Source organism: Engraulis encrasicolus, chromosome 22, assembly GCF_034702125.1.
Source record: "Engraulis encrasicolus isolate BLACKSEA-1 chromosome 22, IST_EnEncr_1.0, whole genome shotgun sequence".
NCBI lineage: Eukaryota > Metazoa > Chordata > Actinopteri > Clupeiformes > Engraulidae > Engraulis > Engraulis encrasicolus.
This window is the reverse complement of record NC_085878.1, coordinates 34,405,778-34,425,076: the sequence shown is the minus strand read 5'-3', so window position 1 is coordinate 34,425,076 and position 19,299 is coordinate 34,405,778. Positions and strand designations below refer to the sequence as shown.

Here is a 19,299-nt window from a genome sequence, read left to right as displayed (position 1 = left end):
TGGATATGTGCCATATGCTCCCCTGAGAAATTGGCAACACTTTTCACTTCAAATGTTACTCAACCATTTTGAGAAACTAGGCTCAGCCTACTCTGTTATGATCAGGGTGTTATGATCAGAAGCTACCTGCTTTTTGCAGTTAGGCTATGTATCTTATTGTTAAAAGACTAATCTAGAGCCTAATCTTAGATTATTTTGATTGAGCAGACTAGATTTCAGCACTAGGCCTAAGCATTCTATCTACACCAGGGGTTCCCAAACTTAACCATGACAAGGCCCCTCATAGTCCGGTAGATTCCAACCAAGGCCCTCCTTACATGGGTCATACCACACAATATCCCACAATTATGTCTGTGCAGCTCCCCAGTGGGAGCAGTAGCAGGCCTAGGCCTATGTTCAGAGATTCAATAGATTATTTCAATGCAGTTCTTAACTCATGGGTATATTGTTCAGCTGATTTTTCAAAATTAATTAATTCATCAATTAGGATTTTGTTTTGCTATATTTTTTATTTAACTTGTCATGGAGCCCCATAGCATCCCTTCACAGACGCCCAGGGGTCCCAGGCCCCCACTTTGAAAACGACTGCTCTACAGCTCACTGCACTGTAGCACACCTGCCCTAACACCTGCTCACTGGAGGGAACGAGCCCCATCCACCCCTCAGGCGTTTGGCGGTAACTTTCAAGGTCAATTATTTATTTATTTATTGACTGATTTGGTCAGATGAAATAGATGTGTTATCATTATTACAATAGGCCATTAAATAAAGCATAAAGCAGAGTGCCCTTTAGTACCATTCAAAATCCACATAGCATAAATTAAATTATGACATTAGAGGCTATTTTAACGAGAGTTTTATGATGCGTTCTTGACCTACTAAATTTAGATGCTGGGATAGCCCATTTGCGCAAACATCTCGCCCATCATAAAGTTAGTCACAAAGAATATGCTTGGGCTTACATGGTAGAATAGTCTAAATTAGTCATAGCCTATTATTCGTCTGCCAAATAAATTCCTTATTACTGAAATGTTACATTTATTAATTTACTTAGGCTATTCATTTTAGACTACTTGGGCGAAACTGGGTGGCTGTTCATGAGGCACGCGCGCCATTGGAAATGAGACGCCCATACTGAAAGTGTTTGCGCGCGCTCCGGGGAAAGAGCTCAGCAGCGTCAGTGCACTCAGGCAACGTAGCTGGATTGTGCGTGTTCCAGCGTGGTCCGAAGACTTGACAGCACTTCACTGAGACGCAATGGCCAACACAGACGTTTCAGGACACGACGACATTCATGGAAAACATTTGAAAACAATACTCGATTCATCACAGTCACAGATGACCTGATTCCTCGCATGGGTCAACTCGTCGATTTGGAAAGAAGAAAAGTTGCATTTCATTTCCTAGGAATTATATGGAAACTTGGAGTTGATGCTCATGGATGGAAACATGTCATTACCTCAAAATGAGACGATATTTTACGCATTTGATGAGCCAAGAAACACAACAACAGATGACACTATTCGCCCAGAGGTGGTCATTGTGCCTGTAGTATTTGGATGTATATTTCTCTTGGGCATTGTTGGAAATACATTGGTGATCACAGTAATTGGGAAAATTAAGTCCAGGCGCTCTCGAAGTACCACTAACATTTTCATCTTGAATCTTAGTATTGCAGACTTGACTTTTTTACTGTTTTGCGTCCCATTTCAAGCTACAATATATAGCCTTCCCGAGTGGATTTTCGGGGCTTTCATGTGCAAATTCGTCCACTACTTTGTGACGGTGAGCATGCTTGTGAGCATCTTTACTCTTGTGGCTATGTCTATTGATAGATACATCGCTGTTGTGCACTCGAAGAAATCGCCATGTATACGCAACAAAAGGAATGCACTGATTGGAGTTTGTATCATTTGGGTGCTCTCCGTTGTCTTTTCTATTCCAATTGCCCTACAACAGATACTTACCGGTCATCCTGAAGCTCCCAATAGCACATTTTGTTGGGAGATATGGACCGACATTCCGGCGAAACGGACGTACAAAGTGTCTATTTTAGTGATTGGGTATCTGTTACCACTGTGTTTGATCACGTGCTGTTATACAAAGGTAAGATTTACATCACTCAAGAATAGGAATTTTTGATTTATCACATCTTACATGTGCTACAGCCTACGACCTTTAGAGCCACTCTCGAGTGCAGTGTTAATTGTGGAGCAAAGTGCATAACCTATTTTATAGTGTTATCTTGTCGGTGAAAGGATATCCCAGTTGAAGAAACTGAGTAAAGAACACAAGAACATGATTGTGGATATCTTTTTTAATGAGAGGCGTTATAGCCTACTTGCTCTTCGTTGTAGGTGAGTGAAATGCCTCGAAGGGGTCAGGGTTTGGCTTATTTTATTGCACAGAGTACTTTGTTCAAGCTGAAAGGTTTCCTTTTCCTCTATGATAAAGACATCCACACCACAGATAACCTGGTGACAAGTTACCTGCTTTGCCACCTGTTACCCCTATCCAAAATACATCTCAGGAGTTGATGTGGCTGAGTGATTCTCTTGCAGAGTTAGTGTTTATAACATGCATTCATTCTGTTTTAGGTCCTGTATCATCTACACAAAAAGATGAAGAACATGTCCAAGAAGTCGGAGCGTTCAAAGAGAAAGGTAAGATAGCCTATTGAGGGTCAGTGATCATGGCTGGATTGGGCATATATGGCATATAGGGGATTTGCCCGGGGGACTGTTGATGATTTTGACCTGGCCCTCCCCTCAATGGCATTAGTCCTCATGCCACCAAAGCAGGACTCTTCAAGCTAGATGGATATTGATACAATTCTGGCTGTTAGGTTCATATTGGATGACTAAAACATTGTTAAAGACTTCATTGCTTCTCGCAATGCCTCGTAGACCGGTCTTGGCAAAAAATACCCGGCCTGATTTTTCTTCCCATAGCCTACAAGCTTATGTGTGGAACCACATCAGCTTGTTTGTGGTTCCACAGTCTGTTGTTAGGTGGCTCACAGAAATACAACACAGGGATTTTTTTTGTTTTGCGTTAGATGTACATATAAAAAAACAATTAGCCATTTGTAATATGAGTCACCCGAGAGAAACAATTTGTAAAGTCACTCTCTCTCTGGACTGATGCATGTTGGCATCACGGCTGCAGATGGCAGTAAAATGAGACAAACATCAAGGTACTGTTGCATTTCCAATCACAGGGCGATATATACTACACGCAGATGACTGGGAAGAGACCGTCCGCAATTATAATAATGAGTCAAAATTGGCGTCTAATGTGCTCGTGAAAGGTTGCTTTCAGGACGTTATGATAACACAGACATTGGTATCTATAGCAACAAATAACTGGCCATGGGTGGCTTAGTGCATCTCGGCACATAAAAGCAAGAAGGTAGGTAGGGTCGGCAGGACAGTAACTGCATTTATGGTCAATGTCTGGCTCACTAGACTCAGAAGGCCTAGGCCTGTGTCAACAACATGATCGCTGATCGGAGGTGTGCGACAGTTATTTTACATGGAAGGTGTAATGAAAATGTATCACTATTGCTAAACTATTATTATTATTATTATTATTATTATTATTATTATTTTTACAATTTGTCCTATTATTGTATTATTGCCAATATTATATTTTTGTAACTGACTATATCTTTCGTACACCACATGAAATAATGTATATAAAAATGGTCAATGTGAAAAGGGTACTGTCTGCATATGAGAGAAAAAAGCATAGTGACCTCCAATCTTTACCTACGTGTATGCAGAGTACCAGAGTAATGTTACCTCAGGGGGAAAGGCCAATATGGATGTAGGCCTAATACATGTATATGAGTATCCATCTAATGAGCTGAGCGCTATAGGCTGTAAACGGACCGGGCGCAGAACTGACCTTTGCCTTAATAATTCACTGAAGTAGGTCATGACACATCACAATGTAGTTAATGAAGCGCTCTGCACTAGACATGAGGTCAATGGACCATACAGAACTGCCATGACATCAAGGTAGATTCTGAAAGTGAATTCATTACAAGTGACCCGAAAATACACACCCATACGTACTGTATGTTGAACACTACAGTGCTGTGAATGAGATATGATGAGATATGTCTATGGCTAGACAGGTGCCATTAGATGTAATCAAGGCTGATGTGAACTGGCCCCATCAGCTGCAGCCAAACAGCACGAGTTGTGTACTGTCAGAGGTGGACTCTACATTAGACAAACCTAGGCAATTGATTAGGGCCTCAATCAAATCTGCCCTCCATAGGGGACCCCAACTGTCACCCCAGTCACGATAAACACACAAAAAAGCAGACCTGATCTTAAGAATGACTTTTGAAGGCCCTGTGTTTATAATTCGCCTAGGGCCCCAAAATGGCTAGATCCGCCCCTGACAACATTATTCTGGTCTTGTTGGGGCCCAAGTTTTAGAACAAGTGCATTTTACCTCTTGCTCTTTCTGAAGGTGCGGCTAACCAGCCTTGTTATGCAGTAAACTAGCCAAGGTACACAGGGACGCTGACAGGAGGGGGGGCAAAGGGGTCAGTTGTCCCGGGCCCTGGGAGATAGGGTCCCATAATTGGGTCCTCATTACATTGAATGTATTGGGTGGGGGACCTTGTCCTGGGCCCAGCCAAAGCTGTCCTGGACATATACACCATAATGATTTACAGGGTCAGTGTTGTACTGCCTGCGGAGATAGCAAAGGCGGGAAGTGCTGGAGTATAGCTGGAGTGTTAAGAGACTTGTGCGAGTTTCATTTGATCAAGACAGTGCCCCTTCAGGCAATACTGTAGACACCATCCATCACACAAGGCAAGGTAATGCAATTTATTTTTATAGCGTATTTCATGCAGTTGTGCAACCCGATGTGCTGCTTTACAAAAAACAAACAAAAAACACCCCGAATACACAAGCCACTCGTTCAATTATTGCTGAAGAAATACTGAATATTGTTCACTGCAGTGCCACACTTGTCCAATGTGATATGTGATGCATCATATAACCAATAATGATCAGTTAGTCTTTGTCAGAGTGAGAGCACGAAATGTCTGGCTATTGCAAAGTAGCAATATGTATGGAATGTATTTTTGAATTTAATGAGACGTGTGTTTTTCACTTATGCATAGTGGAAGTCTGAAAGTGGAATAGGAGACATTAAGTATGGAAATTGGAGAGAGATGATTCATGGGAAGAGCAGTCATTAATTGATAAGAGGTTATGAAAGTCTCGTATTAATTCATTGTTTAGGGATTCATTGTTGTGCTCAATTTTCATGGCTTTCAAATGGAAATAATATTAATTTTCTTTTAAATGAATGCCATTTCAAGCACATTATTCTTAATATTCTTCTATAGCACCTACAAAGTAAAATCACATTTATTCACTGAGGTCTATGGTCCTTAACCACACTGCCCCCAGCCCCACTTTTACCCCCTCCTCTCTTCTGCCCTCTTCTCCATCCCTGTCTCCTTTTGTAAAGCGACCTTGGGTTACTTGAAAGGCGCTATGTAAAACCAAGTTATTATTATTATTATTATTATTATTCTGTCATCTAAAAAGCATCTCTAAACTCCATTCCTCCCACAGCCTTGACACTGCTGAGCTCCTCATTCATGTCTTCATAACCTCCAGACTGGGTCACAGCAATGCCCTTCTCAATGCTGTCCCAGCCAAATTCATAAAGAGATTAAAAATATATTCAGAAATGCTGCAGTAAGACTTCTGACCCACACCAGACCTTTGCCAACACACCACACAGGGCCTCCATCATCTCCACTGGCTTCCTGTTTAGTCACACTTCCGATTCAGGATCCTTCTACATGTCTACAATGCCCAACAACACAACCTAGCACACCCCTGCCTCACAACTAAGTCTTATAGTATACAAGTCAGTGGTCTCTTCACCCAATTCCAACCCACCTGCACTAGGGTGCATCAAACTCCCCAGACGTTGCAAAATGTTGCTTTTCTTTTGCAGTATTGTTCCTTTGTACTAACATAACTGCCCTGCACAAATTTTCGCAACTTTGATCTCAAGTCAAGTCAAGTCAAGTCGGCTTTATTATCAATTTCTTAACATGCACTGGCCATATAAAATAATTGAAATTACGTTTCTTACTTTCCCATGCAAGGACATACTTACGTAAGGTAAAGACATAGACATAGACACGAAGACAGCCATACAATAAAGTGCAAGGCAGGACAACAGAAGACATATAGTGAAATAGAGATATTTGTCATGTCATGTCTATATTTACATTCCCTACTGTAGGTGTAACATAAAATCTAATATATTAAAGGGTGGCTCATATGCTTGAAATGTTCAAATTACACAGTAATTCAGCGTTTCAATGAAAAAGTGTGTTTTGAGTAAGGAGAGTCATTTGGAAGAATGCTGCAATTGATTTCCCACTTCCCCAGGACATCGGGCACCTGGCACATGGTTAAAGGATGCTTATTCACTGAAATTGAAAATGTCACGCCTATTGTGCCACCCTTCAACATTAATCGAATTTGCTTAAATTGTGCAAGGCAGTCATGTTAGTACAAAAGAACAATACTGTTAAAGCAGAGCATGGTGTCAGGGATGTTTGATTCTCCCTAACCTGCACTCTACTCTAGACTCCACTGATAAAGTCCGCCTTTCCACACCCCCTCCACACATCTCTGCTATGGATGACATAGGACAAATAGGACAATGGATGGTCACAATAACTTCAGATATGAAGTGGGCGCCACAGACACGGGCATTCCTGATGGTGTCCTCAGTCCAGTTGGTACATTTGATTTCTTGTGACCACAAACATCTCCTGACGTCTGTGAGGCATGACATGCCTTGTCTTCTATTGTGTTGCCATGGTGCACCGCACCGTCAGAGATAATCCAGAAGAACTCAGAATATGTCCTTCAGCCACAATGCTCTTCGTCTATCTGTTCTTGTTACGTGTGTATCTGTATAGCGAGTCATTTATGCCTCTTTTCCACTGCCAGTGTTCTGGTAGGCCTACAGCTCGACAAAGCTTGACTCGGCCTACACTTTTTGATTTTCAAATCGGCACGACACAACTCAATCGTAAAGTAAAAATTGGCGGCCGAGTTGCGCTGTGTCGAGCTGTAGGCCTACCAGAAAACCGGTAGTGGAAAAGAGGCATTACTGTTTTCAGGCTGACCAGAGCGGTGCCACTGCCAGTGCCCGCACCAGTTACGTTCAGCACTAAAGTGCTTAAAGGAGCACTCCTGCCAATTTCAATGTGCTGTTGTATTGCACGCTACCCTTGACTTGTCAGTAGCTGGTGACGCCGCAGTTTTTGGCTCAGCCCTTTCCGAGATATGAGCTATTCTAATGGGGCAACTTTTGTTTACAATTTTTAAAAAATGAACATAGGCCTACTCCAAATATTTTCCCAAAAGGTATCGCTGTTTGCTAGCTGTCTGCTGATGTTGCACAACCTTTTGGATGTTTTTGGGAATCAATAAAAATGTTTTTTTGAAATGTAAACAAATCGCTGCCCCCATTAGAATAGCTCACATCTCGGAAAGGGCTGAGCCAAAAACTGCGGCGTCACCGGTCACTGAAAAGCTAGTGTGGTAGTGGGTAGTGTGAGCAATACAACAGCACATTGAAATTGACAAGAGTTGCCCTTTAACTGCGAACCTCCCGAGTTCATACTGGGCTCGGAACTTTTCCGCACATGGCTGTGTGTTACCTGGATGGACCTTCAGACGTCCAAGTCCAATTTTCCGGTTCGCAAACGGTAAGATCTGCTGCGCGAACACGCCGGCCAGTTCGCGATTAGGTGCCGAAATGGGCACCGGCACGCTTCTCAGTCGGCCTGTAAAGGTTTAGAAGACTGACATGATACGTGGCACAGACATGGCTGTGCTGGCAGTTAGAACATGTGTGCAGTTAGAACATCATCACTCATATCTAACAAGAAAGAGGATGAAACTGTTGCACTCAGGTTTCGTTATTTGTACTTTTCTCTAAGGCTTCGTTAACGCCTCGGTCAGTCCTTTGTTGCTTATAAGAAAAGTAAAAATGATGAAACCGGAGTGCCACAGTTTCCTGCATTCTTTTTTGATATTTACTACCCACAAAGACTGTTTGAGCACCTGCGTTGAAGATTTGGATCCTCGCAGCGCATCCGTTTTCCCTTTTTTTCTGGGCGACACTCAATATCTAACATCCAATCCTCTCCTTTTGGCTTGTTGCCTTGTGCTTTCCTGACTCCCCACTGTCGTGGAAAAAAACAATTAAGTTTCCCCGTTGTCAGTCTAGACATGACAACTTTTGGAGGACGTTGGTTTCCCCATTCAACATCCCGATAGCACATGAAAAAATGACTTTCGAATTGTTCTTTTGCGAGATATTGAATAAAACTTCTTTTTTTTTTTTTTAGTATTTTTTTGGGGCTTTTCAGCCTTTATTGTTTTTTGTGAGACAGGATAGTGAAGGAGAGACAGGAAGCGAGTTGGGAGAGAGATATGGGGAAGGACCGGCAAAGGACCCGGACCGGGAATCGAACCCGGGTCGGCCGAGTGGTAAACGTGTGCCCTACCATATCAGCCACGGTAGGGCCGAATAAAACTTCTGTCGTCAGTGATGTCGTGCTCCCCATGATGGAGGGCACAACTAAAAGGAGAGGACAGGAGGACAGATAATGAGCTGGACTCCCAACTGTGGCTTCCACCACATCCTTCAGCTTCCTCAGTGGTGCATGGCCAGACCACAGCCTGGCATGGCTTGGTTACCTGTAGGTGCCTTGCTCAAGGACACTTCAGCCATGGAGTGTGATAAGGGAGTTGCTGGGTGGAATTCGAACCAGCAACCCTCTGATCATACTTGAACACCATGCCACAGCTGCCCCAGATAGACACCAGATTGGTTAGTTGGGTGTAGTTAGGGTTAGTTATGTGTAGAGAGGGTTAGTTAGATGCCTTGCTCAAGGACACTTCAGCAATGAAGAGTTTGAAAGGGAGTGGATGGGTGGGATTCGAACCAGCAGCCCTCTGATCCTAAGCCCACTTAACCACTATGCCACGGCTCCTCCACACAGACAGCAGATTGCAGACTGAAAAGAAAACAGGACAAGGACTAGGCATCCCTTTGTTTTCCTACTGTGTGGCATTACAGCATATGACACTCACCTGATGTTTGCATTAGTCATGAATGTGACCATCTGTTGTTAATTACATTGTAGTTTTATTGTTAATGTTAACTGACATAAGTTACAGTACAGTGTCTTCAGTGAATGAATGTGTTTGACCCTTGAGCTGGGCCTGCAATGGTTAATCTGTAGTTTAACTTTCCTTTATGTCAGCATTTTGTATTCTGGAAGTGGAAAGAGTAGAATATGCCTGATGATGAACACCATGTTGGGTCGAAACGTATGACCTGAATACCTTTTCAAAGCGGAGCTACAGTGTGCTGACTTCTACTCTCTCCACTATCAAATGTGCCTTTGTCCTGCACCTGGCCTCAGAGAGGTGGGATGTGCATACTCTTATGAGCATTTTGTATTCTACCTCATTAAACTGTCATTGGTGAATGACAGAGAAACACTGGTTACAAATGTCATCCCCATAGACTGACATTAGACAGATGTGCTTGGCCAGCATAAAGTGTATACAATACAACCAAGGAGCATATATTTTTGAGTGGATGGTTGAATGATCTTTTGAAGGTAAATATTTGGATTGTGTCGGCTATGAATAGCATGCTGTGGCTGCGTGCCTGTTCTTCTAGGATACTATGTTTAGTAAGATCTCTGGACAGTGAATAGGCAAACTTGGAACATCCAACATAAAGTGCACAGCAGCACAACATCTGAGATGCTGAATACAGACTGACGGTCACTCTAAATAATTTTTAAAAGTCAGTTACTGTTGTGATTGTGTTTTCATGGTATGTGTCTTGCAAGAACACCATTAAGAGTTGTCTGGATGAAGATTTAATTTTTGAGTTACATAGTCTGACAATGCTTCAAAGTATCCTAAGGGAAACACAACTCACAGCAGAAGATTTACAGTACACTCTGAATTATTGGGGAGAGTCTGTAGATTTCTTATGCATGCAGCAGTCCTCAGCTATTACTTAAACAAGTGATTGACCAGCTGCAGAAATCTTACTCACTCATCTACTTCTCTCTTGCTCTTGTTTATTGACTCCCACTTAATATTTAATATTCTGCTGTTAGTCCAGGGACTGGCCACTCTGAAGAGCCTTCCTTCTGACCTGTCAATAATACGTTTTCCGGTTATATTATTTAATTCGCTTTTCCATCATTTGGTATTAAACTGTATGTAGGTGAAAGTTGGGCTGATGGTTATGGACATCGGAGGCGTTTGATCATTCACTGATACCAATAGTTCAAAGAGCATTGCAGGTTTTTTTCACCTCATTTGAGGTCGCTTTCATTCATTCAAGGAGCGTACTTTGCTGAACCTTATGGCTAACATTTCTTCATGACTTGCTTTTTCCCCCATTATCCTCGTAAAATTCAGTAGCGGAATGGCTTGCGGCAACAATGTGAGAGTTTGGAACAAAGAAGCTTAGGAGAAATGACATGCCACCATTAGTCCATTAAGGGATGCTAACTCCCAGGGGACATACAGTACAATATGCTCCTATATCATCAGTAATTACATTTTGAATGTCAAGGTCAAGCAGGACAACATGCTCAGTGAAAACAATCCCTGAGGGAATGCATATTCACAGGAGACAAACTAGCACTGTATGCATCATGGTGCACCATCCGTGATTTAGGCAGAAAAGCTTTTATTTTATTATGTTGTCAAGAAGAATTATCCATTTTACCACTCATGTGGCCATGCTGGACTGAGGCTAAAGGACATTACAGTGTTACTTGTTTTATGTTTTTAGATCAAATAACAGAAAAGGTCATTCATGCAACATTAGAATGACCAAAAATGTCATCAAGGATTTGAGTACATAACAGTGCAAAAAGCTCATTACGCATCTGCTGAAGCCACATATTCACAACCCCACCAGATTGTGAGGCAAGCTGGCCTCCTGTAGTCACCACAGGGCTGGACTGGGCCCAATAAATGGCCTGGGCATTTTTGGTGCAGACCAGCCCCACCTGTTTTTCTATGACCATATGATTGGCTCAGTCCATTGACTAATGAGCCGACCCATCTACATGGTGGGACGGTCTCTAAGAGGGAAAAACTAAAAATAACACAAAACAAACAAAAAAGAAACAAAAAACTAACAGCATCGGTTCCTGAGTACTATCGGCCCACCGGGAAAATGCCCTGTATGCCCGATTGGCAGTCCAGCCCTGATTCACCATCTAACATACCCTCCCATCTGATGACAGTGGTACTGGTGGTGGTGTTGGCAGCACAGTCATTTGACAGTGCCCACGTTGCTGCTCGCATTGACAGGCCGATGAACACGAGTTGGCCCGCAAGCTGAAATGCGCAGCTGTACTGCACTAGAGCGGAAAGGAGAGAAACAAGCTGTGGGCCCCACACACCATATGCACACAAGGGACTCCATAGTGTAAACAAGAGTTGCTTCTGGACAAGCATCCACAGCCTCCTCAGTGCCAGTATCTCCACAGACGCCAGGGAGGGTCAGGGCGGCAGTGCAGAGCTGCAATAGGCCTGACCTCTAGGGGGCCAGCAAACTGGTTTTGTTCACTCTGCCTTAGTTTGCAGCGCATATCTGTTCATTGAAACAATGTCAACAGACTGGAGTTGAGTGCAAACACAAAAAAACCCAAATAAACAAAATGGTTTCCAAACTACAGACCTACCGTACAGTCAGAGTAGTAGCCCATGTATTTGCGTGCATGTTGCTACAAAACTTTATAACATTCTTTATATTGCAGCTTGGTCATTGTCACTCTACAGTAGATATACCAAATATATGATGTAGGCTGTGCCTAAGTGGTCATGGTCAGCTGCTTTTTCATTGCCTCCTTGACATAGGTGTGCACAGATAGTTCTAGGGATGAAGTGGTGCTAAAGCACCTGCCCCTTTGCCCTACAGAAATGCCCTTTTTGAAAGTTAATTTTTCAACATTTTTTGTCACAATGTATTGTGGTCCATATTGCCATGATAATCTAAAGCGTGGGACAATAATGCCTTGAATAATATATAGCCTCTATAGGCTAGTAAGGCAGGCAGCCCGAAGTTCCACATGCCCCCTACCCCTTCAGCATCTGCCCCCCAAAATGTCTGTGCACGCCACTAGTTCTTGATGTACAGTATATCCCTATGCTTATCATGCACTTCCTTTGTTTAAGGGAAGTCATTTAAGTATTTAATTAATCAATGTGTCCAGTAGAGACACCAGTGACACAGTCCAGAGGCAGCACTCTCTTCATGCGCGTTAAACATCTGGTAATGTTAGATCGGGTCTTTACGGCTTTTCTAGACACATTACTGTAAGCGTCCCTGTGACATTTGCAGGATAAAAAAGTCCTTTAAAACATTGTTCTGTTTGATGTCAGATCTGCAGACAGTGTCAGGTCAGACAGTCTGTGTAGTTTTATGACAGACAGTGGCACGAAGAACGTTAGAGCATTATTTCTCTGCAGCACTCTATTTACCACTGAATAATGCCATAGGCATACTACTACCCACTGCCTCCACCACTGTAATATCCCACGGCAGAAAACAACATCCAGTAGTCCTTATTATGATGATGATGATGATGATGGTGGTGCAGTCAGAGATTAAAGGAGTCTCTGGAGCAGTAATTCTAATACACAGTGGCTTAGTGAACAGTGAAGGTATTTAGATGCCGTAAGCCAGGGCTATTCAAATGGCGGCCAGATGCGGCCCTTGGACAGCAAGGTTCTGGCCCCCCACAAGCCCTTTGAAATACAGAATTGTTTTTCGGAATTTAGAGATAAAAGTATGGGTTCCGTTATCGTGCTGAAACAGGACGTTTAAATGCAGTAAATTGCATCTAAGAAATGCAAAAATTTCTGGGGGAGCACCCCCAGACCCTCCACTTCAATGAAGTGTCCCATATTTTTTTCATTGACAGTTAGCAACCATAATACATGTTCGGCCCCTTTACAGGGAGGAATTCGAAAAACTGGCCCTCGTTGACATTTAATTGAATACCCCTGCCGTAAGCTATTAAAGGTGCACAATGACAATCTACTTCGACAATGACAATCATCCTGCGCTATTCATGATGATGAACATGTCATTTAGAAACCACAAAAAGATAGCCAGCTGCTTGGCTCAGTGGCAAAGGTGTTGGATTAGAGTTATGGAGGTTGTGAGAAATCACAAAAAGATAATCACTTTCTGTAAAACATTTCCCAATAATCTTTTCTTCTAACTAATCGTTTTACGACAGACCAACTAACATGAGGTGGTCTAGAGTAGCTGCATGCGTTGAAAAAAATATAGGCCTAAAGCAGTGATTCTCAAACTTTTTCAGGCCGAGGACCACTTTGTCCCCCCAAAAATGTTCAGGGACCACCTGTCAACCGAATTGACAGTTGACGGGTGATAATTTGACACTGCTAATTTCAATGCAGATCACTTATTTTTACTCACATGTATTATGTGGTTATTTTGATGAAAATACGGCTACAGCTATGCTTATCTTTGTAATAATGTTACAAATATAGCCTACTGCTAGCTTGTGTTGGAAAATTAGAAATCCCCGTACGGACCACCTGAGCTGTGTCGCGGACCACTACTGGTCCCCGGACCACACTTTGAGAATCACTGGCCTAAAGGCACGAATAGAACAAGTGCGATGGAAGTTATTGACTTTGTATTGAGTTGCGGGCAACAGAAGAGACAAAAGCCATTCGGGCGACGCGAGGCGATTCGCGAGACTTGAGCGACAGTTTGTAGTTGAACTCCAGCGAATATGAAGCAAATTTAGCCATGATGCTATTTGGCGACAGCCGCCACAGCCAATGGGAATGGTGGAATGTTTGCATTCTGCTTTACATACTCTGCCGCTTCAATCGCTCGTATAGCTGCTGCGCAGTCCAGCGATGCTCTGTTGCTTCATCTTGTCACGGCCGGTGTATTTGCCCGGTAAGACCTCAATATCCCTATGCAAGAGCACAATAACTTTTTCCTGTATATTTAGGCCTGAAGGGCTACCTGGCATTTAGCTGGGTGCGTGTTAATTTAGGAGACCGTAATAAGTTTAGTTTAGTAGTCCAAAAATGTAAGGAAAGTGTCTTAGTGTTAATTGGCTGTCTATCTGTCAATACAGACTGCTATCAGCATTAGAGTCAATTTACATGCAAGCGCTTAGAAAAGTCATTGCTTTTAACACCTCTGAAGCGACAGGCATTGGTTGATGAATGATGTCTGAGCTCAGTGTTTACCATCTGAGCTGTGTTTCATTTAAAGGGTGTTATTCATGGTCAATGCCAATGGCAACAAACTGACATCAGCGGCTTCATATTCAGACTAAAAAAAATCTATACGTGACCTCCTGTGACAGTCGGCTCTCTGAACAACCCTGTCGCAGTACACCTTTGTAAAGACCAAGGTCCTTTCATTTCAACCCATAATTTACAACCAAACAAAGCCCTTTGCTTTTAGCAGCCTCTGGCTGCCATAGAGGTGTAAGAGTTCATTGGCCACATGATCATGCCATTTTTCATTAGAGACAGACTATCAGACTAAAAGCGTGTGATGTGGTGTGGTGTGGTGTGGTGTGGTGTGGAGTGGTGTGGTATGGTGGGGTGAGGAGGCACTGGACTGTCTTGATGCCCTCATGACAGAGGGAAATGGAGCGAGGCTGTACTCAAGGAGGGCAGGGAAGTGAAAAGGACCGGGTCATTTTAACCGGCAGTGTACTTCACAACGCTCTGAATAAATTCCGAAATCAAGAGAAGCGGCTGGGTCTCCAGGTCTCCCTTTGTTCGACCACAAGTGGGCCGGGGTGGCAGTTCTTCTGCGTGCTGCATGGCTTAATATATTAGAAAGGGGCAGGGAAAAAAAGGCATGCTAATTATGTCTGAATTAGTTTGAAAGCCACATTGGCATGGCTGCAATTTCTTGCTCAGTCTGTGGTGGCAACCCATGCCCCCCCCTCCCCAAGCCCCCCAACACCCTTCCCTCTTCTTCATTTTGAAAAGTCCTCTGTGGTTTCTGTTTGGGTTTCACTTCAGTGACATTTCTTTGAAAATCCATTATGCCAAATAGCCATTAGGCTGAGTAAATGTAGTGCTCTCTGAATATTGTAGAGTCACTAATGTGTCAGGCGGCATCTTACACTGCAGTAGCTAAATGGTGCCAGATTGTTGCCTTGGTAAAATGTGTAGTTCTATTCCAAAATAGGCAGAGGTTGTTTTAGTCAGTTGTTGTTTTGAGGCACCGATGGCCTAGTGGATGAGGAGATGGGCTTTAGATCAGAGGGTGTGCCAGGTTCGAATACTACAGTACATTGCCACTCCCCACCTCACTCCATGGCTGACGTGCCCTTGAGCAAGGCACCTAGACCCACACGGCTCCAGGGATTGTAACCAAAACCCTGTTCTGTTCTTAAAATAAGTGAAGTTGGTTTGGATAAAAATATCAGCTAACTGTAATGTAGTCAGCCTAGTATAGATATATACTGTAGTTTGCTTTATTCTTTTAGATTCCTCTACATTTGTATGTACTAATTATATGCTGTTGGACTGGCTACTATATACTAATTATCTGTCAGGGTACTATAATCCAAAGTACACAGCAAGAGCCACATATTTTTTCCCCTTCCATGCACATATCATGCGACTTCCTTGAGACTTCAAAGTGGGGGGATTATTGTGGGATTAATGTAGATTGCCCAGACTTGGCAAAGGAGCAATGATGACGCAGTCAAGCAAATACAGTGGAAAAACAGTAGCAGCAGAGTAGAGTATAACTTTATTGATTCCCAGGGGGAAATTAAGGTGTGAAGTATCTTACATATGTCAATACACATAATTCCCACATGGACATTTCAAGATACAAAACACAGGTAATAGTCAGGAAAGGAAAATAAAAACTACAGAAAAAAATGTTCAAAAACATTCTGCGAGTTGAGGTTGACAAGAGGCTCCTGTACTGCTCTACAAGAATATGCAGTCAACTAATTCTCTGACCAGACAAAGAAAAAGTTCCCCTGAAAAAAACGTTCCCCGATTGTTCCGGAACAGATGTGACTGCAGTCCACAATCCCAGAAGCAAACCCACACTACCACTTTATAAGGCGTTGAGTAGAATTGTGTGGGTGGGCTTATGGCCAAGATAGCAACTGTCAAGTACACTGTATTTATGTAGCATGGTGCATTGAGCAATCTGCAGCCCTGCTTGGGTTGGGTGTGCAGTCCTCTTCTTATTGGGCAGTTCCTCTGTGTCAATTATGAACGGATTTCACATGTACTTTTGTCAGCATTTTGAGTTTATGGATCCATATATCAGGAATATAGATGATGATATCATATACGTATCATTATCTATGGTACTGCATGACTATTTTGCGTGTATCTTAATAGGAGGACACTTGCTTTATTGTGTTACTAACCAGTTCACAAAAACACTGTTTCCCTGAATCTTCATCTCATATCACATATCTCATATCTCATAGGCTAACTCATATCACATAACATACTGTTTGCTGCCTCACATCCTGCATTTATCCGTAATCCATCTTTAATTTCCTCCAGGATTAATAAATGTTACTCTACTCTAGATTTGGAATAATAATTCACCTGTATATCACCTACTGTATCAATTTTCCCAAGGCCCTCCAATTTCCTGCCATTTGTTTTATAGCAGGCTATCTGAGAATAATGAGATAATTTTGTTCCTCTTTTCACAGACGAGAGTCTCATAAATCGTTCAAAAGTCCAGTCGGTTTAATAGTACCATGATGAATAATGTGGAACGATCATGGTGGACTCACTGAAAACCACCATATAGCTTCAAAGGAATGTCAGCCATAGTAATTATTACTGATGTGTTTTCTAAACCTCCATGCAGACGTTGTTCTGCTCGGAGGATTCAGTCGCACAATGGAGATGCTAGAATGAAAGAAAGAGGCTACTGTTGGTCGACGTAACTGGCCTTGTATCAGCATCACCTTGTGCTGTTATTATCTCCTCCAAGGTTGTGTTGGATAGTGGATGGAAGTAACTAGCCAGTGCATACATTGCCTTGTTTGCACAAGACATTTAATTCAGAATTAACTTGAACTTTTCAGAGGGGCATGACGGCTGCTTGGAGGATAGTGGACGGAAGTAACTAGCCAGTGCATACATTGCCTTGTTTGCACAAGACATTTAATTCAGAATTAACTTGAACTTTTCAATGTAACTCTGAGAAAAACTTAATTATGCCTTGAAAACATCAATTTAACACCTCACTATTCAGAGTGTAATCAAAGTGCAGTGTAACCTCCGCCAAGGACGCTGTTTGATAGAACATTTGACTATGTCCTGGTTCCGGGATGGTGATCGTGATCCAGATCATCATCAAAATTTAATCACTTGTTCCTTTTGTCATTTCCAACAACTCCACAATGTTTCATTTAAATCCGTTCATAACTTTTGGAGTAATCCTGCTGACAGATAAACAAACAAACAGACAGACAGACAGACAAACAGACAGACAGACAGACAAACCATCGCGACAGAAAACATAACTTTCTTGGCGGAGGTAATTATTCATAATAAAAAACATGTAAATGTGGCCAGTGTTCTGAAAATGTCACAGCATGTAGATATGCATAATGGCTTCTTTTGTTTGGCCGTCAGAAAAGTAAAAATCCAAAAAGTAAAAAAAAAAAAAACCCTGCCACCTTCTCTATCCAATTAGCTTAGAATCTGATTGTGACGGCAGATCGACCAACCACTCAGTGCAGTCAGCTATGCTGGCAAGAAAACGTGTAGGATTTTTTACTTTCTAAACTACGATTATTTGCGTTAAGTTAGCTCTGCGCAGAGGTACTGTATGCACATTGCGAGTGCTGTTCAAGTTTCTCATTTCAATCTCAAAACAATGACGCCAATGTGGTTTGCCCTCTCTCTCTCTCAACCAGACCGCCCTTTATTAATTAATTTCAAGGCTATGGTCAATGGTTTCCCTGAGGAATATCTGACATAAAGATCAAAATATTGCCTTGGAATTAAGCAATGAAGTACACCTTTTGTGTATACAGCCAGTGCACACACCACTGCCTCTCACACTATGTAGTTACTGCAGTATTTTTGGCACTTGGATTACTGCCATTGTGGATGTGAACACCCCAAACATCCTAATGCACTTGTCGTGTTCTCCTACAGTAACAATGACTCCAGTGTTTGTTCCTATCTCCTCTGTCACATCAGATCTCTTTTGATTTTTTATATCGCCTCACAGCCGTTTCGGGCTTACACTCTTCATCAGTGTGAAATGACGATTTCACACTGAGGAAGCGTGTAAGCCTGAAACATCTGTCAGGCGATTAAAAAGTCAAAAGAAATATCTAATGAGTGCTTCTTTATTCATTTTTTTTAAGTTTCAGTTTATTCATTGGCAAAGTTAAGCACCCAGTGTAGCATATTAGGATTTATTTTCAGTGAAGCATATTAGGACTGATTTTTCCTTTCTTCCATTAGAGGTATACACTCTTATATTTTTTCTGATGTGTTTTCATAATAATGACTGTTGTGGATCTCAACTTTCTAAACTACTTTTACTGGCTTTGTGACACCTCTGCACGGCGGTCTACTTTAATAGTTTCTAACGAATACTCCTAACAATGACTGGTCCCCCCCCTCCCCCCTTTCCTCTCTATCCTCCCCAGACAGTGCATGGAGGTCTACTTTTATAGTTTCTAACGTATACTCCTAACAATGACTGGTTTACCTCCCCTCCCTCCCTGACAGTGCATGGAGGTATGCTTTTATAGTTTCTAACGTATACTCCTAAAGTGATTGGTTTGTGCCCCCTCTCCTCTCTCTCCTCCACAGACAGCCCAGACGGTGCTGCTGGTGGTGGCAGCCTTCCTCGTCTGCTGGATGCCGCACCACATCATTGCCATGTGGGTGGAGTTCGGCCGCTTCCCGCTCAACGACGCCTCCTTCGCCTTCCGCATCGTGTCCCACTGCCTGGCCTACGGCAACTCGTGCGTCAACCCCATCCTCTACGCCTTCCTGTCGGAGAACTTCCGCAGGGCCTGCCAGCAGGTGTTTGCCTGCCACTTCTTCTACCCGCCGCCGCCCGCCGAGAAGGTGGTGCGCATACGCATGGAGAACTTCACCACCACCACACAGTCCACCACCAACATATGAAGCAGACAGGAGA

At 42.7% G+C, this 19,299-nt stretch overlaps 1 protein-coding gene across 1 annotated transcript; it reads left to right on the top strand.

The window, feature by feature from the left end:
- The first annotated feature begins 1,449 nt into the window (after positions 1 to 1,449).
- On the top strand, positions 1,450 to 19,286 carry galr1b (galanin receptor 1b). The gene is made up of 3 exons (XM_063188266.1): positions 1,450 to 2,106; positions 2,598 to 2,663; positions 18,966 to 19,286. Exons 1-3 carry the CDS (start codon positions 1,450 to 1,452, stop codon positions 19,284 to 19,286), a joined length of 1,044 nt encoding a protein of 347 aa, XP_063044336.1.
- The last annotated feature ends 13 nt before the right edge of the window (positions 19,287 to 19,299 follow it).